At 43.5% G+C, this 27,900-nt stretch overlaps 1 protein-coding gene across 1 annotated transcript in view; it reads left to right on the forward strand.

The window, feature by feature from the left end:
- NBEA (neurobeachin) overlaps positions 1 to 27,900 on the forward strand; it is an 827,350-nt gene that overhangs the window by 612,615 nt on the left and 186,835 nt on the right. The window contains exon 41 of the mRNA XM_025215995.1: positions 2,327 to 2,493. Within this exon, the coding sequence (XP_025071780.1) occupies positions 2,327 to 2,493 (167 nt within the window). The remainder of the gene's footprint in view (positions 1 to 2,326; positions 2,494 to 27,900) is intronic.

A 27,900-nucleotide genomic window follows, 5' to 3' on the forward strand; every position in this document is an offset into this window, starting at 1 on the left:
GGCCAGCCCAGGCCCCAGCAGCTGTGGCTGTGACTGGGAAGCTGAGCCCTGTCAGTGAGAGCAGCCTGGCCCAATGTGCACGGGCAATGCCTGACCAGGCAGTGGGCTACCCAGGCCAGCTCAGAGGTGCTGGCGGGCCTGGAGCCCGGCAGCCGCCTGCTATGGGGGCTCAGTGCAGACACATGAGCCCCTGTGGTGCCTCTGAGCCAGCCCGGGTAGCCCACTGCCTGGCCAGCCACTGCCTGTGCTTGCCAGGCCAGGCTGGTATCATTAACAGGGCTCAGCTTCTCTGTCACTGAGCTATAGATGTGGGGGCCCAGGCCGGCCCCCACCATGTGGCTGCTTTGGTGAGAGCTGAGCAGGGCTGGCCTGGGCTGTGGAAGAAGGACCCTTCCAGAGGCTGCACCTCAGTGACAGATGCTCCCCACACCTAGGCTAGGCTGGGCCAGGCAGCATCACATAGAACCCCACTCCCCACCCTGCAGTAGTGGGGAGAAAGAGAAGGACAAAAGGGAAAAATCCCTCTCAAGCACCGCACAAAGGCCCCCACCCCACCCCATGGCAGTGGGGTGGGGGAAGGAGGAGGAAGGGGAAGAGTCCCCCTGTGGAGCTGGGCAGCTCCACACAGAGCCCCCCTCCCTGCCCCATGTTGGCAAGGGGGAGAGGAGGGGGGCTTCCCTGTCCTACGTGCAGTCCCCTGGTGGGAGGCAATGGGAATTAACCCCTCCTTAGCCTTAGCAGATCCATACTGGGATGGCTGCGGTCGCTACCAGTGGGACAGGAGAGGAAGGGGGGAAATAAACCCCCTCCGTGCTTACGCTCCCTAGGGTACCTTGACAAAGGCTGCTGCCCCCCCCTCACTGTTTCAGTGGTAGGGGTGGGGGTGTGGCTAGACGTCATCCCAGCACAGCCCTATTAAGGGAAAGGGGGCAGGCAGGGAGGGAGGGTGTTAATCCCTCCCTCTCTCCCTTCTAACGTCAGGGACCACAGCTGGGGTCTGCCAGTTCAAGATGCCACCTCTGCTGCTTGCCCGCAGACAGGCAGACCCGAGTTGCAGTGGGGGGAGGGAAGAATTACCCCCTTCCTTCACACTTTGCCTTAATGGGGTCATGCTGGGATACATCTGGCCACATCCCCCCCTTCTTGGGCTAGAGAACAGAGGGTCAGGGCCAGCCCTGCTCTCTGAAGCACAGAGCACAGCCCAGTCCAGGGCTGCAGAGCATGCTGGGATGCTGGAGGACTCTGGTTTAACTTAAACCAGGAAAGGGTCTGGGACAGAAATTGCATAAACCAGTTTGACTCAAATCAGATAAGTCTAATACTACATTCAACCAGGTTTATCCTAAACCAGTTTCATCCATTTTGAAACTGGTTTATGTGCGCTGAACTTATGTTGTGTTACATGTGTAAACCAGTTTCTGATCACTTAAACCAGTTGATGTGTAACTTCTGTCCCTAGCCCAGCGGTTCCTAATCTCTGACCACCAATGATACGCAGACAACCTGTCATTGGTACGCATTAACAGATTTATTATAATTACTTTATATGACAAAAATTTACTCGTGGTACTTAAGGTTGTATCATTTTTAATTGGTGGTTTGCAATCTGTCAGAGTTTGGGAGGCTCTGACCTAGCCCAAAGCATCCATTCCTGCCACAGAATACTAGGCGAGATGGAGTTTTGATCTAACCCAGTATGGCACTTCTTACATTGTTAAGAATTTCCAGCCTATATTGTATTATGTCATGGACAGGGATCCTGGTTTTCTCAGATTAAAAAAAAAAAAATCCCCAATTTTCAGATTTAAAAAAGTAACCAAAAATCCACATTTTTCTGTGATTAAAATGAAACACCAGTAATATTTGTGTGTGTGTGTGTGTGTGTGTGTGTGTGTGATGGTTTTTCATTTTCATCACGGAAAGATGCAGATTTTGGGTTACTTTTTTAAATTAAAAAAATGGCCAATTTTAAGGCCTAAACAAAGAGGTGTAGAATTCAGTGTATTTTCATCATCATTCTGCATTTCTTGGCTTAATTACTTAATTTCAAACTTTAACTTTGCTCTTTTGTCATGAAGTGTTTAATACAGCTAATTCAATTAAAGACTGTAAAACTAGGTGTTGCATTTCTTTTTTAGAGCTTTGTCTGAATGGGAAGCTGCTTCCTGTTTACATGAAAATGCTAATTTTAATGAGCGCTTCAAAGAGCTCTCTACCTGAGGTGCAGGTAGAGAGGAGATTTTTAGATTATGAAAATTATTTCTAAACAAGATAGGACAGTTTCTAAATGATTCTATTATATACAATATGTACTTTTCATTTTTAGTCACAGTGTGCCCAGTATGCTGCTGACAGAAGAGAAGAGGAAAAGATGTGTGACCATCTTATCAGTGCTGCTAAGCATCGAGATCATGTAACAGCCAACCAGCTGAAACAAAAGATACTCAACATACTAACAAATAAGCACGGTGCTTGGGGAGCTGTCTCTCATAGGTAAGCTATCGTCATACATTCATTATTCTAAATGTTCTTTTCAAAGTTTAAAATAAATCAGGTATGTTTCATAACTGATATTTAAATATACCCTGCAAAATAGCCTTTGCTTGATTGTATGGTAAATGAGATTGTAATTAGAGCTGGGTCCAAAATTATTTTTCCATCCTATAAAAGTTTTCAAAGTTTCAAAAACTCCATTTTCTTACTGGGATGGAACTGAGACTTTGTTAATTATTATGCACAAAAAGTGCCCTGCCCTCCCCCATCCATATCTCATCTCTAAGAGGCTAAGGCCCTTCCATGCAATGTAGAAAATTTAGGGTCAAACCCCTTCTCTGCCTGACAGTATCTTCTACATAACTACCCATGCCATTTTTCTCTGTCAGTCTCTTCCACATTGGCCTGTGAATACTTAATAATTAATTTACTGAAGTACAGCTCCAACAGGAGAGATTGAGAAAGATTGACCCCAAAATAACTAATAGTTCATAAGTCAAAGCACTGCAGTCTGGAAACTCAGGTTCAGGTCTCTGCTCCGGATCAGGCAGACTCAAATTGTGTCCTGTTCATGAGGAGCCTTCCCAATGCAGGTTTAATTGAAAATGATTTATTTTCCCCCAGGAGGTTTGACAAATTTGGGTTTTCCATTGAAAAGTTTACAGTGAACTGTACATTCTGGGATACATGTTCATGTGCATAGTCTTTGCAGCTATATATGGATAAGTGATGGTGGGTGTAATTTTGGAGGTATATGGCTTAGCATTTTCTTCAAAATTATGTTTTCCAAATGACCATTAAAATATATTTACCTTATAGGGTGGTAGAATTTTAACATAATTCTTCACAGAAATTATGCACTTTAACATCAGATATGTGCTGGTAGAACTACAAAATAATATTTAAAAGATGGTGATGGGACTGATGAAAAAACAGTCCTGTTCCAGAATTAATAACTGTATTATCACTAGCTGAGCCTATTTATGCAAAGCACTTATATAGGATCTTGAACCTGTCCTGAATTAGGATGTAATTCCAATTCTGTTATGTTCTTTGAATGCTAGTTCAAGTTTATGGATTTTACAGGCCTGAACAATGATGTTTTGCACAGCTTTAGATTCCCCCTCCCCCCTGTCCTGCCTGTAATGGGAGAGTTATCTTCTGCCATTACTTCCTGGGATACAATCACTACTCCCCTGAATTTTCAAGGATGGTATGTGGCTGTTTCCTTCATCAATAGCATTAATCCCCTCAATCCAGTAAAAACTGTAAGTGTATACATAAGCATCTACATGGTAGCTGGAGACTCCACAAATATGAGTCCAAGCAACTGCTGGCTTTTTAGCAAGTCAAGTAATTCTGAATGCATTTGGCTAAGAGATGTTCTGGAGTTTCTAGTTATTATACTGAAGTTTATGGAATGTCTACATCTCTACAATCAATGCAACATTTTTCCCAATTTTTCTTTGCAAAGCCTTTTTTTGTTTTTTTTTTTAATTTCTATTGTATACAAAGGACATGATATCCTGTTGATTTTTTGGAATTAAGAGAGCCCCTTTAAAACTCTAAAATAAAAAAGTAGCAAACGGGTGAAATAAGTCAGGTTTGGTTTCCTTACAGGTTTAGTCACAAGTTTCTGTTGCATTTGGAGGCTTGTACAATAAATTGTGCTTATCTTAGTCCTAGGTTTTCTCTCTCTTTATATGCTATCTTTGGGGAAAAAAACTAAAAATGTTCAATAGATATCACAATGCTAGCTGTCTGGTCTTTGATAATTGAACAAAGAATAAAATTGAATGCTATAACCACTATAAAAAAAAATGAAAGGGCGGATGAGATTTTAAGAGTAGGGCAAGGAAAGGCTAGAAGAATTGCTTTTTAAGATTTCATACTTCAAAATTGCATAAACTTTTACGGTAGTTGCAACTGACTACCATATTTTCTTGCATATAACACACACTTTTAATAAAATACCACTGCTGTATTTCAATTAGGCTAATTGAACTCTACAAGGAGTAGACTATGAATAGCATTAAAGAGAGTTGACTTAAAAACAGGCACACAATCAGATATGACTTGCAAGTTAGATTACCGTTTGACTGTTTTTTGCGCTGGGGGACTTAGATGTGTGAGTGCTCCATTTCTTGAGTGAATGTAAGTGTCCATAAGCATCAATAACCCTGATGCAGTCCAGCCCTTAATGTTTACCAACCCATTCATAACCTTTGAACTGGTCTGAGAACTAATTTATTCTTCTGTATCTTTTTGCTTTTACTTTTATGTGGTGAATAATATTGTTTTAAAAATTTGCATTGTATTGATTATAACCTCCTAAATATTGTAATAATTTTTAATTATCAGTATTAACTTCTTCTATTTCACAAACATTGATTTTAATTCCTCTCACTGGGAAAAGTATGGATCAAAATTATTTTTCTTCATCCCTTGGTTGGGGTACTGATTAATTCCTTTGCAGTCTGAAGGGAGTATTATAGGGTCAGGAATAAAAAGAATTTACCACAAAATGGTAAATTGCGGGGAAGGGGAAAAATCCTTGTTGTTTTGTTGTGGCTGCTATTTTTTTGTTTGCCAAAAGTGTATTCCATTGTTTGAGGAGTGGGAGGGGGGTGATGGCTTTACCCTTCAGGTGTTTCATTATGGATTACCCTGAGAATATTGAAAAACTGGCCAATTGCAGCCTCAGGTACATCACAGTCCACTGGCTGGGGAATTGGCTTTGAGGTCAGACCCAGATAGTGGTAGTTAACGGAAGTCAATCGTTGTGGTGCGCCGTGACCAGTGCAGTCCCTCAAGGCTCTGTCCTTGGGCCTATCCTTTTCAACATCTTCATTAATTATGTGGTGTCGCAGAGCACTGAGGTGCCCTGCTCCTAAAGAGGGGAACCTGCTAGGGAGAGAGCCATAGCGGTGACTAAGGAGCCCAGCGGTGGGTCGCCAAGACAACCAGAGGAGGTCAGCTGACCAGAAGGGGCAGGGCCTGGCTCCCTTATAAACCCTAGGAGCTGAGGCCAGAAGCAGTTCCTTTCTAGCAGCCAAGGGGAAGGAACTCTCTCAGGGAAGAAAGGGGATGCCTGACTACAGGAGCAGCATTTGACACTGCTGACGGAAGAAGTGTTCCCCGGTAGGCTTGACTGATGTTATGGCCAAGCGGCTTCCATTTAAGTTATAGCTGGAGGGCTTGTGTTTGTGTTGCTGTTTGTGACCGGTGGTTTGGGTGAGGCTATTAGGGGTTGGAGGAGGCCTCGTAGGGGACTCACAGCGGAGTGTGAGGACCCCAGCACCAGTGAGGGCGCAGCAGTCAGGGTGCACAGACCCCAGCCCTAGAGAGGGGTAGCTGAGAAGCCCCAGAGAGGGGGCATTACTGAGGAGTGCCAGTGCGGGCACGGTGAGCCCTGGAGAGGGGGCAGTGTTACTGAGAAGCCCCAGTGCGGGCGTGGTGAGCCCCAAGAGGGCGCAACATTACCGGTGAGCCCCAGAGAGGGGGCAGCCTTACTGAGAAGCCCCAATGCGGGCGGGGTGAGCCCAGAGAAGGCACAACATTACTGAGAAGCCCCAGTGTGGGCGTGGTGAGCCCAGAGAGGGGGCAGCCTTACTGAGCAGCCCTAGTGTGGGCGCAGCGAGCCCAGAGAGGGGGCACTACTGAGAAGCCCCAGTGCGGGCGTGGTGAGCCCCAAGAGGGCGCAACATTACCGGTGAGCCCCAGAGAGGGGGCAGCCTTACTGAGAAGCCCCAATGCGGGCGGGGTGAGCCCAGAGAAGGCACAACATTACTGAGAAGCCCCAGTGTGGGCGTGGTGAGCCCAGAGAGGGGGCAGCCTTACTGAGCAGCCCTAGTGTGGGCGCAGCGAGCCCAGAGAGGGGGCACTACTGAGAAGCCCCAGTGTGGGTGTGGTGAGCCCAGAGAGGGCGCAACATTACTGACAAGCCCCAATGTGGGCATGGTGAGCCCCAGAGAGGGGGCAGCCTTACTGAGCAGCCCCAGTGCAGGCGCAGTGAGCCCAGAGAGGGGGCACTACTGAGAAGCCCCAGTGCGGGCGTGGTGAGCCCAGAGAGGGCGCAACATTACTGACAAGCCCCAATGTGGGCCTGGTGAGCCCCAGAGAGGGGGCAGCCTTACTGAGCAGCCCCAGGGCAGGCGCAGTGAAGCCAGAGAGGGGGCACTACTGAGAAGCCCCAGTGCGGGCGTGGTGAGCCCAGAGAGGGCGCAACATTACTGACAAGCCCCAATGTGGGCCTGGTGAGCCCCAGAGAGGGGGCAGCCTTACTGAGCAGCCCCAGGGCAGGCGCAGTGAAGCCAGAGAGGGGGCACTACTGAGAAGCCCCAGTGCGGGCGTGGTGAGCCCAGAGAGGGCGCAACATTACTGACAAGCCCCAATGTGGGCCTGGTGAGCCCCAGAGAGGGGGCAGCATTGTTGATAAGGCCCCAGAGAAGAGGGCACAGAGTGAGATAGGGCCGGGGAGAGCCCTAGCACCAGAGGAGGTGCGTAGCAAAGGAAGGAAGGCCCAGAGAGGACAAAAAGGGGCCAGATTGTGATAGGGCTGAGACATAACATCTATTCCATCGACGAGGTGTGGACTGCGGTGTAGGGGAGGAAACGGAGCCGCAGATAGTGCCCCCTGGCAGCGGAGCAGTACAAGGGCAGCCTCCTGCTAATTAACATAAATTAATCAAGTAACAGCAAGGCATGGCAGGCGAGAAGGTGGGCAGTTGCCCCAGGAACAGGTGGGCGGGCCATGTTTAGATTGGCCCAGAGCGGATACCTGTTACATGTGGACATTGGTGTCAGAAGTAGACTGGCCAAGTTCACCGATGACACCAAACTTCGGGGAAAAGCGTCCATACCCAAGGACAGGATGGTGATCCAGGCCAACCTTGACAGGCTGGGAAAATGAGCGGATGAAAACCTGATGGTCTTCAACTCCAAAAAATGCAAGGTACTCCACCTTGGGAAGAAAAACCCGCAGGACACTAATAGGCTTAGCAGTGCTACACTTGCTAGTACCACAGCTGAAAGGGATTTGGGGGTCCCTTTAACATGATTGACCACAAGATGAATATGAGCCACCAATGTGATGTTGCAGCCGGCAAAGTGAGCAAAACTCTGGCTTGCATCCATAGATGCTTCTCTAGCAAATCCCAAGATGTCATCCTCCTGCTGTACTCAGGCTTGGTAAGGCTGCAGCTGGAGTACTGTATCTAGTTCTGGGCTCCACAATTCAAAAGGATGTGGAGAAGCTAGAGAGAGTCCAGAGAAGAGCCACATGCATGAACAGAAGGCAGGAAAACAGGCCTTATGATGAGAGACTGAGAGCTATGGGACTCTTCAGCCTGGGAAAGTGCAGGCTGAGGGGGGACCTGGTGGCTGCCTCTAAGTATATAAGGGGTGTACATCAGGATTTGGGGGACCACCTATTCACCAGAGTGCCCCATGGGATGACAAGGTCAAACGGTCACAAACTCTTCTCCAAGACCATTTCAGGCTGGATATAAGGAAGAACTTTACAGTCTGAGCCCCGAAGGCCTGGAACAGACTGCTGCCAGAGGTGGTGCAAGCACCTACTCTGGATTCCTTTAAGAGACAATTGGACGTTTATCTTGCTGAGATCCTGTGACCTCAGCTGACTTCCTGCCCCTGGGGCAGAGGGCTGGACTCGGATGATCTTCCAAGGTCCCTTCCAGCCCTAAGGTTTATGAAATCTATGTAATCCATTTATTTTTTACCTGGGTGTTTAGCAAAAATTCAGGATCTTGCAGGTTGTTTCAAGTAGGAGGAGAAGCTGACCAGGATGGATCGAGGGGAAGGGGAGTGCACTTACACCTGCCTTTGATTCCTGGTCCACCCAAAGTTTAAAACCAACTACCTGGCAGTGGCAGTCAGGCAGTTTTGAGGCAGTCAATTGACTTCATGGCTCGTTATAATCTACCTGATCCCTTCTAAACTGGTTATTTCACAGCTTTTAACAGCTCCCTCTTCTTTTTAATGGTCTTGATGTTCCACCAATCAAGCTGTCCTTTGTTCTGCAATGATGCTTTCTGTTAGCTGCTCCTAGTAATGAAGCTCCTATTTCACAGCCCTGAAAATAACCCACTCCAATGAAGTTTTTTATTTTTTTTTGCTTCAATCTTAAACTGAATATTACTACACTAGGCCCCTAGCATATTAGTAAAGATTCTAGTTTATTTTTGCCTGGAGAAAAATGTGTGTTGTGTCATATGTGATGATGTATCTTACCATGTGTAACCCCCTTTTTAAAATTATAGATCTGCCCCTGGAAACTAATGTCAGTTACATCTTTCATATAGATGGTATATTCACAAAGTATGTACACAGTCAGGTTTCTTTGACAGGAGATAGTTTCTTTGCTCAAGCAAAGCTTACTTCAGCCAGCACATAACTCAAAACCGGTCTCAACTTTTTCTTGTAGTTTTGCTACCAGTGTCCTTTTTTCTGTCCTTCCAAGCTGCATTTTTTGTCTGCTTCTCGGGTTTCTTTTTCTCTTTCTATCTGTCTCTTAAGAATGGTACCAACCATAGTCCTTCTGTCCACTCAATTCAAATTCCAAAAGATTTTATATTTGTCTTTGTCTTGGGTAGTGATATGTCCCTGTGTTTTGCCAGGAGCCCAGTATTGTTTTCTCTTCCTGATTTAAATAAAGAAGCAACACTGCTTCTTAGAACTATGTTAAGTGAAGTTTAGATGTTACACCCTACAAGCTTCAACAAAGTTTAAACCAAGCAATAACAATATAAAGGTATATGCGTTTACATTACAATCTAAAAATATAAAAGGGAAATATTCATCACAGGTATTTTTAGTCACTTGTAATTTACATGGAAGAATTGTATATTTATACAAATGTATATTTAATATATAATGGAAGAATTTTCAGAACTGTGAACATAGTCTCTTAAAAAAATAAGATTCAGTTTGATCTGTTCTCTTAAAATGAATTATTTTTTGAAGCAGGACTCTAGTTTGGGGCTTTCTGTATTTGTACACACCTGTGATAAACTTGGAGATGCATAGTATATCAGTTATAAATGCTGGAAGGCAGGGCTGTCAAACTCTGAGTGAGGACCAAACTACCTTTTTAATGGGTCCCTGACCTAGAAATAAAGAATTAGCTTAGTTGTGAGCTGTCTTCCTTCTGCCCCTAAATGCAGTATCCAGGCTGCCCATCTCCATGTCCAGTTGCATATTAAATGCTTTCTGATCTTTCTATGAATTCTTCTTTTACTTGTTTGTTGGCTACCTCTTAGATCAATGATTCCCAAAGCATGTGTTGCAGCATGCTAGTATGCTGCAAGTGACAGAAGTGTACCACAGAATGCCACTGTATGAAGAGATAAATGGTTTCCTCTCTCTCCCATGTTGCACCTGCACTTGCCTTGTTTGCTGTGCTGGGGGCTGTCACTGCTTTCCCCCATCTTTCCCCACACCCAAACAGCTCCTTTACCTTCCAGCCCTCTGCACTGCCCCCCCATGCTTCCAGTAGCATTCCCTGCTATGAGTAGGCCAGTGGACAGATGCACAGATCTAGTCATGTTTTGCAACCCAGCTCATCTCCTCCACTACTCCCATGCTCCCAAGGCCATCAGGGGGGCTCAGAGGTGGTTGCTGGCAAGTTAGACAGTGGAAGAATAGCCTCAGCAGTGGGCAGTCCCCTTGCTCCATGAGGTACAGACCAGGGGTCAGGAGAGGGCAGACAACAGAAAGAACAGGGCACAGCAGGGTGAGGTCTTTCCCCTACTGCTGTTAAGTGGCACCAGCTAGATCAGTGATTCTCAACTTTTTCAGCCTGAAGGCCCCTTCCATACCATTTCTTAATTTAGAATGAAGTGTGCTGCCAATTTTAATCCAGAAAAAAGTATTCCACAGGTATTGAAAGTTTGAGAAATGCTTTCATAGATATTGCTTGCTCTCTGGAAGGGGAGTGGCTGAAGGTACGAAGCTCTCCTTCTCTGAACTGGTGGTCTTGAGAAGCTATCTGACAGCCATCCGCTACCAGCTTGCAACATGTTGGACCAGGAGAGGACAGGGACTCAGTTAGGAAGGAGCTTCCCTTATGCATAGGTGCTACTCCTGCCCCCACCTATGTAGCTTCTGTGTAGGATACTGCTGCCAAGGATGCTCAGGTTGTTGTCATCCACATGGAATTTTCTTCCGCAGCTTCATCCACTTGACCTCTGATTTCTTCATGGACTCTTTTAGCTGCATCAGGTTAGCAAATGTAAATTATGGAGGGAGACCTGGACCAGAGGAAAGGATTTTCAGGTCAAATCTAGCCTACGCACAATTTTATGCTTGATATATCTGATGCAAGGCTTTTTTTATTACATTTTCTATGAGGACTGTGCCATTTGGCTAGATAGATTATAACTACCTCTTGTAGAATAGATGTGTTCAAGTTGGCTGTAGTGGAATAAACAATGCTACAGATTTTGCAGGTAATTCAATGGTTACTTCAATGACAGAAACATATTATGACCTTTGTGGCTACCCACAGAGATTGATAGCAAGAGTTTGAGACTTTTTAAAAAGATCTTTTAAAGATCTTTATTTCTGAGACAGATTCAACCATTTTAAAATGTGAAGAAGCAAACAATTTTTTTAAGCTTTTAGCAAAATTACTGTATACACCATATCCATAATAAAAATACCATCAGCTCAATAAATATCTTGTTGGTATTGGTCACTGAAGGTACAGTATTTCTTAGTTTAAATCTGTCATCCTCCTTTAGCATTGTTAGCTTTTTTGTTCTCCAGATATATGGAACTCCTTAATCTTTGATATCTTTAGCAGAATCTGTAAATCCTTTAGGCTAAATGCAGACAGCCAAAAAGCCTGAGGCTGAATTGATTCAGTCTTTGCTAGTTAGTCTAAGCTGCAAAGGTTGAACCAATAAGCAAATGAACAGACGTTCATTCTTGTTTTCGGAAATGGAGCCACATGCCTGCAGTGGCTCAAGCCAGAAGCCAGGGGGCACTAGAGCATGGCTCTCTGGCATGTAGCCAGCATAGGCTGTGTCTTCAGCTCCTCTTCCTGCTGCCCACAAGGTCTCTAGAATTTGCAATCCACAGTCAAAGCAGCAGGACTCTGCAGGGCTCCTCATCACTTCCTTTTCCCGCTTCCAGGTGTCTCTGAGACTTACAGTCCACAGTTGCAGCCAGCAGTAAGATTAGCAGGGCAGATCTGTACTCAGGGAAAGGGAAGTTTAACTCTCCTCCCTGGCCCCAGGCCCCAGTCAGGCTTTGCCTGGGATGGGGGTAGGGTGGCCATCAAGGTACCTCAACAATAGAGGACAGTTGCACTTAGTGAATAGTGATTTTTTTCCCCCTTTCTGATTTTTGCTATGAAATCATGTTCTTTCAACCATTCTGAGCTGAAGGATGTCTTTCGCTTGGGCATTTTGATTTAAGGGTGATGTCAAACTGATTTTGAAGACAAACATTTAACAGTGGCAAGCCAACAGACTTAATGTAAGGACATCATTAGGAAGCGTGACAAAGGATTTTTGTTGACATTCATAGGACCAATACAAACATGGGATTAATTAAATGACAAATATATTAACCAATGAAGACAAACAATCTAAAGTTCAATTGTAGGTTGAAAGGTTGAGTGTCTCAAGAGAAAAATAGAGGACATAAAGGCATCTGGTTTCGTATCAGTAGAGGACAGACAGAAGAGTAGCAGAAAATCAGACTGTCCTCCTTAAAATGGGATGAATGGCCACCATAGGTCGGGGAGGGGGCACTGAGGCCAATGAGCCAGCCCTCACTGCTCCAGCTAGGGAGGGGCGGGGCCAGCCCCGCTCTCTGGAGCAGACAGTACTGCCCAACCCAGGGCTACAAAATGCTGGGATGCTGGGCAACTCTGATTTAACTTGAACCAGCAAGGGGTCTGGGACAGAAGTTTCATAAAACGGTTTCATAGAATCATAGAAGTAGGGCCGGAAGGGCCCTTGCAGATCTTCAGGTCCGCCCCCCTGCCTGGGCAGGAAGAAAACTAGGCTCAAATGACCCCAGCCAGGTAGGCATCAAGCTGCTTCTTAAAGACCCCCAGGGTAGGAGCCAGCACCACTTCCCTTGGAAGGTGGTTCCAGATCCTAGCCGCCATAACTGTGAAGTAGTTCCTACGGATGTCTAATCTAAACCTACTCTCCAACAACTTGTGGCCATTATTCCTTGTTATCCTGGGGGGCGCTAGAGGAAACAAGGTCTCCCCCAAACCCTTCTGCTCCCCCCTCATGAGTTTATAGACAGTCACCAGGTCCCCCCTCAGCCTTCTCTTGTGAAAGATGTAGAAGTTCAGGTCCCTTAGCCTCTCATTGTAGGGTCTGCCCTGGTGTCCCCAGATCATGCGGGTGGCCCTCCTCTGGACCCTCTCAATGTTGTCCACATCCCTCTTGAAGTGGGGTGCCCAGAACTGGACACAGTACTCCAGCTGTGGCCTAACCAGTGTCACGTAGAGGGGGAGGATCACCTCCTTGGACCTACTTGATATGCACCTGTGGATGCACGATACAGTCCAGTTAGCCTTGCCGACCGTGACCTCGCATTGTTGGCCCATGTTCATCTTGGAGTCAGTGATGACTCCAAGATCTCTTTCTGCCTCTGTGCTTTCAAGAAGGGAGTTTCCCATCTTATAAGTGTGCTGCTGGTTACTACTGCCCAAGTGCAGCACCCTGCACTTGTCAGTATTGAAACGCATCCTGTTTTTGTTAGCCCACCCCTGCAACCTATCCAGGTCTTTCTGCAGTCTGTCCCTCCCTGCTAACGTGCCCACCTGTCCCCATAGTTTGGTATCATATTTTGGTATTGACCCAAATCAGTTAAGTCTGATATTACATTCAGCTAGGTTTATCTTTAATCCAGTTTCAGCCATTTTGAAACTGGTTTATGTGCACTGAACTTCTATTCTGTTACAGGTTTAAACTGGTTTCTGTTCACTTAAACCAGTTTGTATGTAACTTTTGTCCCTAGCTTTACTGTTTTCTTACCCTAATTGTAAGGATGTTATGTACTGCATCTTCATATTTCAGATAAACACTTTAATTGCAAGAAATTGCTTTAAGATATTTGGTTTCCCTAACTTACTCTTCCGAGTCTGTTTTGAAGTGTATGTTACACCGGGGAATTTGGACAAGCAACACTCGTTAAAAGAATTTATAGGGAAAAATCTTCTATTCTTGATGGGACCTTCACTACGTTCCTTGCAACAGAAGATAGAGTGAACGTTAAGAAATAAACTTACATATTGGAGAGACTTGTTTATCTCTAGAATAACAAACATGTTTTATTTTTCACCAGAGAAGGAAGAAATCTTTTCTGTTACATTCTTCCTTCCACTGTGAGGAGTGAATTATTCTCCTTCACTGTCCTTCATCCCCAGGGTCTTGAAAGTGTTTCCTCCTCTTGCCTTGTGTTTGAAGAGCAGTCCAGCCGTTATTCTAAGGCAAGCTCAAGGGCTAGGGACAGACATTCAAAAAGCCTGAGCCTGAATTGATTCAATCTTTGCAGGTTAATCTAACCTCCGAAGCTTGAACTGATTTGGAGGTGGATAGACATTTCCTTTTCATTCCAAAAATGCAGGCACATGCCTGCAGTGGCTCAGGGTAGAAGCCGGGGGGCACTAGATCGGCCCTCCCTTCCCTTCCGTAGCACTGAGATGAGCGGGGGTATGGCCAGGCCCTGGCAGGATGCTCTAATTAGCCCAACAGGGAATTAATAACAGTGTTTATCACCCCTAACTCACTGTTAATCACCCCATTTAGAAAACAACAGAGGGACATTACCAGCTACTGGTTGATATTCTGCATTTGTCATAGCACAGACCATAACCAGCATGTGGTCTGCTAGCTAATACACAGATACCTCTCAGCAAGGCAGAGGGGAGAGGGGAATTCCTGCTTAGCAGGAGAGGGGGGGTGGAGAGTGGGGACCCAGCCTGCAAGTCTCTTCTGGAGCTCTGGCCAGGGAGCAGAGGGGAGGGGCCAGCCTTGCTGTGGAGCAGAGATCCCTGCCCAGCCCAGAGAGCACGCCAGGATGCTGGGGGAATTTGCTTTATCATAAACCAGCAGGGGGTCTGGGACAGACATTGCATAAACCAGTTTGACCCAAATCAGTTAAGTCTGATACTACAGTTCAACCAGGTTTATCTCAAACTGGTTTATCTCAAACCAGGTTTATCATAAACTGGCTTATGTGCACTGAACATCTGTTCTGTTACAGGTTTAAACCAGTTTCTGGTCACTTAAACCAGTTTATGTGTAATGTTTGTCCCTAGCCAAGGAGAGAAGCTTTGGGCACCAATATTCTCTCTACTCTCTCACTTTTCCTCCTTCTACTTCCTAACAGCTGACCAGGTAAATGGGGCAAAGTCTATAGCCAAGCATAGCAACAGAAAATGAAAACCTGTTGTTCTGTATGGCCAGTGTTGTCTTTTTATTCATTGTACCAGTAATTTGGGAATCTTAAGATCTGATCGATGTTAAGAGACCAGCTATAGGTTTTTCGTCCTCTCATTTAAATATTTGGGAAGAATCAGATAAAGAGAAGAAAAAAATAACCCTAGGCAGCTCAGAGACTCAGGAAAAGCCTCAAACATAAGGAAGAACTAAATTCTCATGAAGTGTTTTCGGAGAGTAATAAAAGCCAAGAAACAGGCCAGGGTTTATAGTGAGCAGTAGGGCTGTGTGAAACAGTACCATTCCATTTCGACTTGTGTTTCAACAGAACAGTATTTCATTTTGAATTTCATTTCGATTTGAAACGCTGTTCCATTTCATTTCGTTGAAACAGTTTCGCTGTTTCGACGTTTTGCCCATAGGCTATAATGGGGAAGCTCAAAACAGCCTACAACTTTGTCATTTCTGGCCTGATTTGTATGAATCTTGCAGGAATGGTAACCCCTTCTGAGGGCATGAAGCCTGCCAAGTATCAAGGAGATAGGTGCAGGGGTATCAGGGAAACTGCACCTCAAGCTGTGGACAAGCAAAACTTATGACATGGGTGACACTGTGTGCGTGTTAAGGCACAGCACAGTGAAAACTGCAGGCCTGCTAGCCCCTGCTGAGGCCACGAAGCCTGCCAGCTGTCAAGGAGAGAGGTGCAGGGGGTTCTGGGGCTGCTGACAGGCAAAATTTGTGACATGGGTGCCATAGGGCATAGGGAGGTGAAAACTGCAGGCCTCCTAGGCCCTCCTGAGGCAGTGAAACCTGCCAGCTGTCAAGGAGATAGCTGCAGGGGGAGTCTGGGTTCTGGGGCCCTGGGTTCTGGGGCCCAGGACATAGCTCAGTGACTGACACCAAGGCAGAAAACAGGGCAGTTCAACCAATTCTGTGTTTTATGCAGTTTTTCCATCCCTCCCCTAGAGCACTGGGATTGGAAGGGACCTCAGGGAAGGATCATAGTCACTGGCCAGCTACACAGTCAATAATGAGAGCAGTCCTCCCCACCCTCCTCCTTCTCCCTTCTTCCCCCTCCCTTTCCTTACTTTAGTACCTGTTTCCCTGCAGGAAAGCCCAGTCTGAGTTTCAAAACTCGAAACATTTCAAAAATTTCAAAATGTTTTGACTTGCCTCATTTCATTTCGAGGCTGTTTTGAAGCTCTCTGTTTCATTTTTATTTCACTGTTTCGAGTTTGAAACGAGTCAAAACAGCGTCGAAATGAAATCGCCAGTGAAATTTCGCGCAGCCCTAGTGAGTAGGACCTCTGCTCCTTAAGTCCAGTAATGGGGAAAAGCATATGCAGCAGCCCAGTTTCCTTCTCCCAGCCAGGCTTAATTGTTTAAAGTGTCCCTGAGTCACTAGGACTTCAAATACCAATTGCCAGTTTTCATTGTTTCCCCCTAATTCCTCTTCCATTCCAGAACTTGTTCTAAATGTGTGGTACCTACAATAGGGACTGAGTTTCATAATGGTTTTTCTGACAGGTTGCCTCTTCTCCCATTTCCCATGGTTCAGGCAGAGAGAGAAATCTCTGGAGAACTGGGAAAGAGGAGATTTCTCTTGTTACTTCCTAAGACTCGCACTTTTTCTTCTTTTGCTTCTCAACAGCTGACCTTGTAAACACTGCAATATACAATTACAGCTCTCAGTTTATCCATATACTGCTTAGTAGATCAGGGTGGGAAGCAAAGAACAACAACAACAACAAAAAGATAAGCTGGGGAAATTAAAAAAGGTATGTCTTAATTCCAGGTAGGCAACCTTTTTCAGAAATGCAAATAATTTTTATTTGTTATCTTATTTCAAATGCATTTCTCTGAAGCCTGCTTTATCCTCATTCTTATTGGCACATTAAAAAAATATAAAATTTCAGTAATTTCCCATTTGTAACAGTTATCTAGGGTAGAAACCCTTATCACTTTCTAGCATTGCCTCTTTAATTTGGATGCTACATATAGAATCCTGAATCCCAAACTCTAAACAATATTTTGTCAAAGTGTATAGATCTTTGACAGATTTCTTGAGTATCACAAAAAATTACAAATATGGAATCATTAGGGTGGAAGGTACATCTCATTATGTTGTATTGATATATTTTTAAAAACTTTTGTAGCTTGTACTTTTTCAATTGAAATATGTTTATTTTTTATTGTCTAGTTAATTGATTGTTTTCCAATTAATTGAATTAGAAATATACAGGTAGCAATGAGATGAAGAGCTCATTTAGTCCACCTTCCAGCTTGGAGGTAAGATCATCCATCCTAGACCATCCGTGACAAAGGTTTCTGAAAACATTAAAAATCTCTAGTAAAGGGGTATGTATTGCATCTCTAAGTAGAATGGACCGCTAGTAAAAAAAAATGTTTTAATTTCTAACATACCTTACTGCAAATTATGCTAAGTACTAGTTGTGCTATCAACAGTGGGCAAGAAGGAGAAATGATTTTTTTTTTTTATCATGGAGTCATACAAATGAAGGGATAGGAAAAGATGTGATCAGATCATTCAGTCTATCCCCTGCAGTGCTGCACTTAAGGGCAGGATCAAGTGTCCAGCAAGATAAGTGTCCAAACACTTTTTAAAGGAGTCCAGAATAAGTGCTTCACCACCTCTAGAGGGAGCCTATTCCAGGCCTTAGGAGCTCCGACAGTAAAGAAGTTTTTCCTTATGTCTAGCCTAAAATGGTCTAGGAGGAGTTTGTGACCGTTCGACCTTGTCAACCCTTGAGGCACTCTGGTGAACAGACGTTCCCCCAGATCCTGATGACTTTTTATCTTTCCCCATAGAAAATGTTTTCTAAATCTCTTTTTTTTTTCCTTACCTCTTGACTCCCTCTAGCTTGTTTATAATTTTCTTAAAGCATCATTAAGAAAACTGGACACAATACTCCAGCCTTACTTTACCAGTGCCAAGAGAATAGAATAATTACTTTCCATGTCTTAAATATAACATTCTTGTTCATATAATGAAGGATGACATTTTATTGTATTGCAGTAGCATCAGGTTGTAAACTCATACTCATTCAGATTCCAATTCTTTTTTGAAGTTCTGCTGCCTTGCAAGTCATTCTCCATTTGTAGCTGTATATTTCTTTCCCAAATGTAGTGCTTTTTAGTTGTTTCTCATTTTTTGTTTCAGACCATTTCTACCATTTTTTCAAGATCCTGTGGTTGTTTAACTTCTATCGGCTCAGTGCCATACTCAAATATTATGTGTACTCTCATCATTCAAGTCATTAATCTAACTATTGAATAGAACAGAAGTCAAGGCAAACCCCCAAAGTACACACCTTAATACATTCTCCTAGTTTGACAATAAGTCACTGATAACTACTCTTTTAAGTATGGTTTTTCATACTTGGTTTTTCATACTATGGTTATGTACTCACCTTATAGTATTCACCTGTGCCATATTTCCCCAGGTTCTTTATGAGAATATCCTGTGATACTGTGTCAAAAACCTCACTTATACTTTCCCTGTCAAAGTATGAAATTAGATTGGTTTGACAGTGATATGTTCTTGACAGCTTTATGTTGGTTGTTCCTTCTTACCTCTTTATCTTCTACTTACTTACAAACTGATTGTTTACTAATTTATTCTAGTATCCCTCTCAGTATGAAAATTAGGCTGACTAGTCTATGATTACTCAAATCTTCCTTTTTCCTTTCCAGGGGTGACTGGTGCCTTGTGCCCCGCCAGACTCAGAATTTGTGGGCAGTCCCGGGGGCAGGCCAAAAGCCCCATATCCACTCCTATACTTCTGTGCCACGGTTTAGTGCCCCCCGCCATGCTGCCGGTCTGCACAGCAAAAAAACTGCCCTGTACTGAGTGGTACTGAGTCAGGGGCCAGTCGCGGTGGGGGGAATGTGCTACTCCCCCATGTCCCCCCCACCAATTGCCTGTGTTTCTTTCTATAGTTAGATACTATATTTGCCCTTCTCAAGCCTTCCCTAATCCTACATGGATTCTCAAAAGATGTTGATTCAGAAATTGGTGGTCCATAGAGAGTTCAGAAATTGCTTCAGCTAGGTCCTCAAGTACCATAAGGTGAATTTAACTAAGCTTTGCCTAGTTAAATATTAGCATATCATCTAAATACTCTTTAACTTCTTCTCTCTGTATTCTGAACTATGTTGCTACCCAGTCATTTAAAATTATTTATGTTAAGTATTTGGTCATATTTAACTTGTTTTGTGAAGATGGAAACAAATAAAAATTGAATACCTCAGCCTTCTCTGCATCATCTCTAGCTTTCTCTTATTTATGTAAGAACCATGCCTTATTTTATATTTAATATATTTACAGAACTAGGACCTATTCTTACTTCTTTGTATTTTTTGCTAGTTGTAACATGTTTTGTGCCTTAACACATTTGGTTTAATCTGTACGCATTTATCTTAATCTTTTATACTCATCTTTAGCAATTTGTTCTTGTTACTGATTTTGGAACCATTCCTTTTTGATTTTCTGGTCATTAGAGCCCCTGCCACAGCCATATTGGTTTCTTCTTGTACCTTATGTTCCCCTGCATCAGGATGGTTTGCCATTGGGCATTTCATATTCTCTCCCTTGTATAATAGCTTTCCTGAATTCCTTTCCTTAGAATTTCTAAACAAGGAATCTTACAATTTTCCTAAGTTTTTAAAGTTTGCTTTACTCTTTGTGTTCTGCTGCTTTTATTGATTCCTTTTATGCAATCATTAACTTTGTTGTTTTGTTATCACTTTCTCTCATGTTACTTTCCACCTTCAAATGATCAAATACCTCCCTTCTAGTCAGAGTTCAGTAAAATAGAGTCAATACGTCTGCATCATCTCTTTCTAGACTTTCCAGCAAGTGTATATATTCTTGATTATGAAGTGCAACAAATGCCTTCTCTCTTTTTCTTCTGCCTAAGCTTCCTGAACAAGCTATATAGCCTTCCATAGCAAGGGTATGCAGTCCTGTGTTCTATCCCTTTTCTGTAACGCAGATAAAATCCTAGTTTTGTTTGTTCTTGATCTCTGTGTGTTCCCATCCTCCAGCTTTGCTGAATAGACATCTAAGAGGTATTTTCCCTCATCTCTCCTGTCACACTATTGGGTTTTCTCATTTTCTGCCAGTGTCTGCATATTTCAGGCCTTTGACCATGTCAGTGTATTGATTTATTTCCTCCTTTGACCCACATTAAGCTTAGTTTAAAACCTTCCTTTCTAAGCTGGTGCCACTGCAGTCCTCTCTACCCAGCTAGCTTCCTGAGCTTTTTCTGACAGCTCAGATGCATCCTGTCAGCTTACTCTTTATGTTTCTAGATGCTTAGCAGTCATGCATTTCCTCCTGCCGCTCGTTTACCTTCTACCTGATAAATTTCAGCAGAAGCCATTTCTCACAAAGGATGATTCACATTGCCTCGCTTTCTTCACCAGGAGAACACAGATGGCATTCCCAGCAAGCAAAAATCAGACCTGGGTTGAAGTGTGCTGGTTTGGGAACCTTGTATAATCAAGGATCCCTCAGGTGCAGACAACAGAATAGTTCGTAGCAGTGTTGATCGCACACTACTTTCCACCCCATCACAGGTTCTTCCTTCTGAAATTCCAGATGCTTAACCTCCTTTGTCTCCCTGTCATCTTAAGTCTTCCAATCACTCTTCAAAATTTCTCTTTGTGATTGCAATTTATTTTTTTCATTTATAAAAGTGATAAAGGAGTGAAGAGGTAAATTTATTTAGGCTTATTTTGATCATTTTTCATGTAAGTAAAAAGATGGCTAAGATTAAGAAGTTTTCTACCTCTGCCATAGATTTTCATGTATGAGCTTGAGCAGGACATTTAGCTTATTTGTAACAATTTCCTTATTAATAAAATATATACCTATTATCTAAGAAGTATTGCCCACTTCTGAGAAGTACAGTAATAAATCATGGAAGTCTGTAAAATAATTGCAGATTTTTGTACAAATGTATTATATTTATGTATTTGTACTGATTTGTATAAGATTGTGTTCAGTGGCGGATTTGAGTAAATTATTCTATGTTAATTTAATGCAATTTCTACAAGCTTTCTTCTTCCAGGAATATTATCTGTTCTCTAAGTAGCTTATAAAATAATAAGTATTGTTAATTTTCCTACACATCTACACATGCCTCCCCCCACGCACACACGCAGATGCAGTGTCTGAGGCTGACTTAGACTGCAAGCTTCTCTTGATTTTTGTGATCTCTGGTATATTGATATCTTTTGTCAATAATAAAAGCTCTTGGTTAGGTTGTAAAGTGCCATTGCCCAAGAGTGCTGTATTTTGAAGTCATCTGTCACAGATACATTGTAGAGATAGAAGACTATTTATGTTTATGGCATTTTAAGTAACTCAGTAAAACCCTTTAGAATATACAGAAAAGGCTTGTTTACTGTCATCACTGCTCACTTAATCCTGTGACCTTGACATGATAGTATGCCCATAAAGCTCCCTGCGGGTAGTTCAGTAAAATAGATGAACATCAGAATCTAATGATTGTTTCAGCTTCAGAAATAAACTACCGTGTGCAATAAATATGGCTTGCACGTTCAATATTGCTGGAGTATTTTAAAACCACCATTATGTTGCAAGCTATCCAATTGGTTAGAATATTTGGAGAACCAGAAGAAGAAAGGTGTGAGCAGCGTACCGTCATTGGTGAATTTGAGAATATTTACTGATTTAAAAAGCTATTTTGTGTATGTTCTACCTAATTGACTGGTGTAAAAATACTTAAGAAAATTAAATTATTTGTACTTTAAATGACTCCTACAGATTATACATATGCTTATTTCATTATGTATCCCATGCACATTTGTTTATTCTATTGGGAATTTACTTTTCTCAGATTCCAGCAATTTTGTTTAGGGCAGAAGGATTGTTAGTTTTTTCTTTAATAAACCTATATGCTTAATGCTTTTGAAAAATATTTCACATGAGCAGAATGCACTTTAGCGGTTTTCTAGACATCAAACTAGTTCAAAAATAAGAGTGGCAGTAAAAGTGTGTCTGCACATGGGGGTACACACACACAAGGAGGAAATGCAGAGACTAAAAAATTATACTTCTTTTAGGCCCAACCTACAAAGAATACTTTGAAGCTTTTGATGCTGGTGAATCCCTTTCCTGTATTAGGAATTTTACCCATATCGTCTCCCATATACCATATAAATAATTAAAACGAATCATGATAAATCTGTCCTATGATAATTGGCAGCGTGATTATGGACACGAATAGATAATACTTTAATGTGGATCTAGTTAGGTTTATAAATTCCATTCCATGTGAGTATGTTACTTTGACATACACTTGACTTTATCTTGCATAGAGCAGTATATTATTTTGTTGTAATGAGGACTTCCTCTACATATTACCTTGAGACCAGTTATATGTGCAGAGTACCTATAACACCTTAAAAACCTCCAACCAGCTGTAAAGTTAGACCTAAAAAATGTGTACTAACTTTATAGCTGGTTGCTACTGAGCTTTAATTTACATGTGTAGCAGGGTCTCCCCTGCAGCTGGGAGCCCTGTCAGCTAATAGGGTTCCCAGCTGCAGGGATGCACCATGCCTAGCTGGGGCTGGGAGTCCTAAAATGGATGGACTCTTAGCCCCAGCAGCTACTGACTCTGGGTCCTGGCAGCACCCCACAACTGCTGGGATTCAGAGTCCCTAGTCATGCAGTTTTGTGGGGTGCCCCTGCATCTGGGAGCCCCTTAGCTGAGGGAGCTGCCAGCCATGGGAGTTGGCTTCTTGCCAATGCAGGGGGAGCTTCCTGCTGGTGCAGGATAGGGCTCCCCCTGCACTGGCAGTAAAGCTCAATGGCACATATGCGTAGCAGAGGTGCAATTTTGTGGATTGCACATTAGATCCCACTGCATCTTTACCTGCATGTATAGGTGGACCCTAGTATATCTATATAATTTGTAATGATATATTTAAGGGAAAAAAATAAACATCAAAAGCATCTGCATGTTATAGTTTTGTATAAAGAAAAAGCCTTTTCAAAGTTGAGGAATGCTTAGCAGAAATGAAGGAAATTTATTTTGAGAACTTTAACAGCACCTTCAGTGGCACCATTTCTTGCTGAACTACTGAGCCAGAAATCTCTGAAAATGAATTGACTGAAACCTGTCAGAGAGAAAAAGTAGACAGCAGTGTGGTGATGTGTGTCCATCAAAAACAAAATTGAAATGGCTACCTTTACTGACTTAACCAGAATAACTACCATTGTGGGGAGAGGGAACCTTTCATGAAGCCGTATCTGTTCAGTGCTACTACATGGTGCTGTGGAAGACTGTGTCCTGAGAAAAAAAATTCTTCCATAATAGCTTATCCAGTTGAAATGGATCATAAAAAGGTGGCTTATTTTATTCATCAGAAAGTTACAAATTATGTTGTTTCTTTGTGGGCTGGGGTGAAAAAACATAAACTGTTTTTTTTCAAGGTATCCATTGCTTTTCATCTTTAAAAGTCTTTCCTTACTGTCAGTATTCAGTGCATCGAAGAGACAGACTTGAATATTCTAGGAATAAAAAAATGGCAGGAAAGTTATAAGTTGGATGATGCTACAAGCACGGTCATCGGCGGTTTTTTTAAAAATTGGGGGGGGGGGGCGGGCTATGGCCTCAATGAGAACCTGTAGTACAAAGTATCTACTTAACATAGGAGGTATAGTAAGAGCAATTAATAAGACAAAATGAAGAAAAGACTATTTAAATTAGTTAAAGGGGTAGATCATTACTATGAACAAGAGAAAATGTAACTTTATATGTACCTCAGTGAAAACAGAAGGCTATTATGAACTTAAAATCATTTTTGTACAGAAATTATTATATTTTTAGTTATATTTTGTAATAAATTAAATGGTTTGTCGCTTTATCAGATGTACGTCATGGATTATTTTCTTTCACAACTCTAGGGATAGTGGCGGCATTTTTCCCCTGTTTTCCAGTTTAGCTAGATAGAGATGTAGGTCACATTTTTTGTTGTGGTTTCAGTATTCCCACTATGGCAGTCCAGTGGTGTAGAATCTTAAAAATGCCTTGAATACAGTATTCCAGGAGGTAGCCAAGTTTGTGACTTTTCTAGCCACAAACCAACTGAGAACCAAGATCACAAACCTTTTGAGATACGCATGCCCCAGAATCAATTATCTACATGCAGCACTTCAGCTTAAATAATAATTTGCTGATAAAAGACTTTCTTCAGGAGCTACATTTAAGCTTCTTGAAAGCCAGTTGTGGCTTGTGGGCTGTGATTTTGCTAGCCTTGTGGTATTTTATACCTGAACCACTTAAGGTCTTGCTATTGATGAGCCAACAAGTAGGCGTAGGAGATGAAGATTAGGCTAGACTCTCTTTAATTTCTGTTCTAATAAATAATAAATGATTTCTTCCTCATAACTGACATGTTCTAGAAGCGTTAAAATAGTTCCTTTTAGTTTCTGAAGATACACTATGACTGGCTTTCTTGAAAATATGTTTGATAATCATTGCTGTTTTTCAGAAGAGATATTAAGAGCGTCCTTGGTTTACCTCTAAACAGCTACTTTTATATGCAGGTTCCATTTAACTATCCAGCATGAATCGTAAGACCTGAAGTATTAAGGCCTCCTAAGGTCAGGTGCCACTGAATTATACAGGCATCTTGCCCTTTACTCCAGTGAAACCAGCATTTATCCACAGTGTTGTTCAAAGCCATTAATTAATGACTTTTGCTCACTGTTTGGTTTTACTCAAATTGTCTTTCTTGAGATTATTGTCCTACCCAGGGAAATTAATATGCTCCATGCATCTATTTAATAAAAACAAGCTCTTTTGAGAGACACCTTATTGCCCATAGTGTTTGTGCATTTGCTTTTTCTTCCCCCTCCCCCTTATGTTTCTATTGGAGAATTCATTATGTTCTAACTGTATAGTTAGCATACTCTATTGTCTGTTTTTTGTCTGAGGGAAGAGGAGGACAGGGTAACATGAGAGCCAATCTGAAAGGGAAAACAGAGAGAGAAATGAGTGCACTTAAGTTTCTGTATCCAAAATGCAGTGCTCACTCAGAACACTGGGTACCTATACACGAGAACAGAGGCTGCTCCAACATGCTGGAACTCCAGCACATCAGAGCAGACTCAATTAATAATGGCAATTGAACATAATGAATTCTCCAATATAAAACAAGCTTTAGTTCAAGTGACCCCATCACCATTTTTAAGCGTGGGGATACTGATACAGGAGATGCGGCAGTGCTTTAATTAAAACGGCTCTTGGAGCTCCCCGCTACCTCTGGAGCATGTATAGAAGTGCCCGTATGGTCTAGTTTTGCTATTTTTACTTGTTACTCCTCAGTCCTCATAGGGATGATATATTTAATCATGGCATGGTACATATAGAAGTTCAACAGACTGCCAGCTCAAGGAGCCTGAGGGCAGTCTGCCTGCTCAAGGGGCCTGGGAACAGTCTGTAGGCTGGTAAGGGCTACCACCTAGTTGCAGGCAGTGAAATCTGATTACAGGCCACCTAGGACTGGGACAGCTGATCCAGATAATGAGCTGGCTCACAGGAAGTTAAGAGGGCTCCTGGTGAAAGGAGCCAAAGAGTAAGGGAGAGAAACTTCCCAGAAGGGGAAGGAACTAGTTGGGACAGGCACACAGTCAAGAGCTGAGACCCTGAGAGCTGGAACAGGTAGACATCTGGGAGTGGAGGGATGAGTGCCTGAGAGCCAAGATAGGCAGCCAGCTAAGTGACTTGAGATCCAGAAGCTCAGAGGCAAGAGCTGGGAGCTGAGATACTGAGAGCCTGAGAAACAGAGAGCCAAGAGGGAGAAAACTGGCAGTTCAGCACAGCAGTGCCTGAGCACCCTACCTGGACTGCCTTTTTTCTGGGAGCTGGTCAGAGACAGAGAGTACAGGAGAGACTTTGTGAGGAGGTAATTAACCCCAAACTCGCTACAGTGTGTCCAGCAGGTGTGTGGGAAGGCATTGCTGCCACAGTGTAGGAGCAAGGTGGCTGGACATATGGTCACCCTAAGATGTGATATCTGAGGTCCCTCCATTCCATGCTCCCACGCAGCGGCAGTGGTCCCTGCCCACCTGCCTGCCTGGCACACCATGCTTCTCCACCTCCCTGCTGGGCTCTGGCCAGAATTTTTGTCCAACCAGCCAGGATCAGCCTACAGAAGCTGGGACTATCCTAGGCAAACCAGAACATATGGTCACCTTGCCTGTAGTAAACTGATCAAGGATCCTTAATGCATACATTTGCTCTATAAAAATCCAAAGAAGTAGGCTCTGTGTACACACATTCAAATAATCTGGGAGAATTCTCCCAAGCTTGTTCTCCTGGTAGAAAAACTTACCCAGAGCCACATATACAGATATTTGAGTGCTAAGGCCCTGAAGAATGGAGAGCTTGCTATGCTGACATAGTGTAGCCAGGAGGAACCCCTGTACACACATCTCAGCATGTTCTACACGTTACCTTGGTCTCCCTGGCAACAGATGACCCCAGTTCACAGGACAGTCCTGATTAATTGACCCAGTCTGTCTGTGGTCAGCCTGTGTTTCCCACAATGTGAGGATTGTGAAGGGACATGTTCTGCTCCCCACTGGAACAGCAGAATCCAGCAAGTGACACAGTTGTCCTTGGGGCGGGGGGCAGAAGCAAAGCACCCAGGGATGCTGGAGGACTATGCTATGGCTTCTCTGAGAAGAGAACATATTCAAACATTCACTCTCTCAGCAGAAACTCTCCAGGAAATAAGTTAACCCTGGCTGTTCCAAGTTTATTTTTCTCCTGCAGCAGCCTTTTTTTCCTTTGGGAGAAAAATTCTAATATAGTAAAAGGCTTAGTCTGTCTGCATGTCTGTCTGTGTGTAACACTTTTGGACAACTGCGCATGCACCACTGAGAGGGTGGGCAGTGATTGACTGTGCAACCTAGGCTGTGCAGGCCCAAATTTAAGCCACTGCTGGGGAAGTTTGTGGTGGCGGCAAACACGCTCCAGCCACCCAAGGACTGGGGCTTCCCCACTACTCCCTGCCTGAGGGCAGAGGGAGGGGATCACATTGGTGGTGCCCCTATCCCAGCTGCCTAGTCCCATACACCCCAGAACAGCTGGCAGGGAGGGGGAGGTGGTGGGCAGAGGAGGAGGCGGACATGGGCCGGGCAGATGTGGAGCGATGGTGCAGGGGGTGGAACAGGGCCAGACTCAGAGCAGCAGTGGATGGGGAGTAGAGTTCCATTTCCACACCCTCCCCCCCCATCATTCTTGATGGGCAATTTGCTAGTCCTGAACATATGTACACTCATTGTTTCTCCTGGGAAGGCAGTGACTCTCCCAGGAGAAACTTAATGTCTGTACAAGGCTATAACTAGAACAAGTGAGTCTATTGCTAAGTAGTCAGCACAGGAGTATGACTAAGGGACACTTAAAACAAAGTATTGAGATGCATCACTCCATTTTTCACTGATTCTGTATCATATGTGCTTTGCTCAGTTACAACTGAAAAAAATAGGCTGATGGGCTTACATAGATTTAAACAGGAATGTTTCCCAGTTAGGAGATCTGAAGGTTCCCATGTTCCAGTTCTTCATGTGTGCATACACACAAGTTAAATTCATTTTAAAATAGTTTCATAGTTTCATTGTTGGTAGAGTTAGAAGGGACCTGAGCAGATCATCAAGTCCAACCCCCTGCCAAGGCAGGAAAGAGTACTGGGGTCAAACAACCTGGCGAGGTGTTCATCCAACCTCCTCTTAAAGACCCCCAGGTTAGGAGCCAGCACCACTTCTCTTGGAAGTTGGTTCCAGATCCTAGCCGCCCTGACAGTGAAGTAGCACCTCCTGATATCTAGCATAAATCTACCCTCTGCTAGCTTGTAACCATTATTTCTTGTCACTCCTGGCAGTGCTTGGGGGAACAGGGACTTTCCCAATTCC

Source organism: Alligator sinensis, unplaced genomic scaffold (genome assembly GCF_000455745.1).
Source record: "Alligator sinensis unplaced genomic scaffold, ASM45574v1 scaffold1014_1, whole genome shotgun sequence".
Classification (NCBI taxonomy): domain Eukaryota; kingdom Metazoa; phylum Chordata; order Crocodylia; family Alligatoridae; genus Alligator; species Alligator sinensis.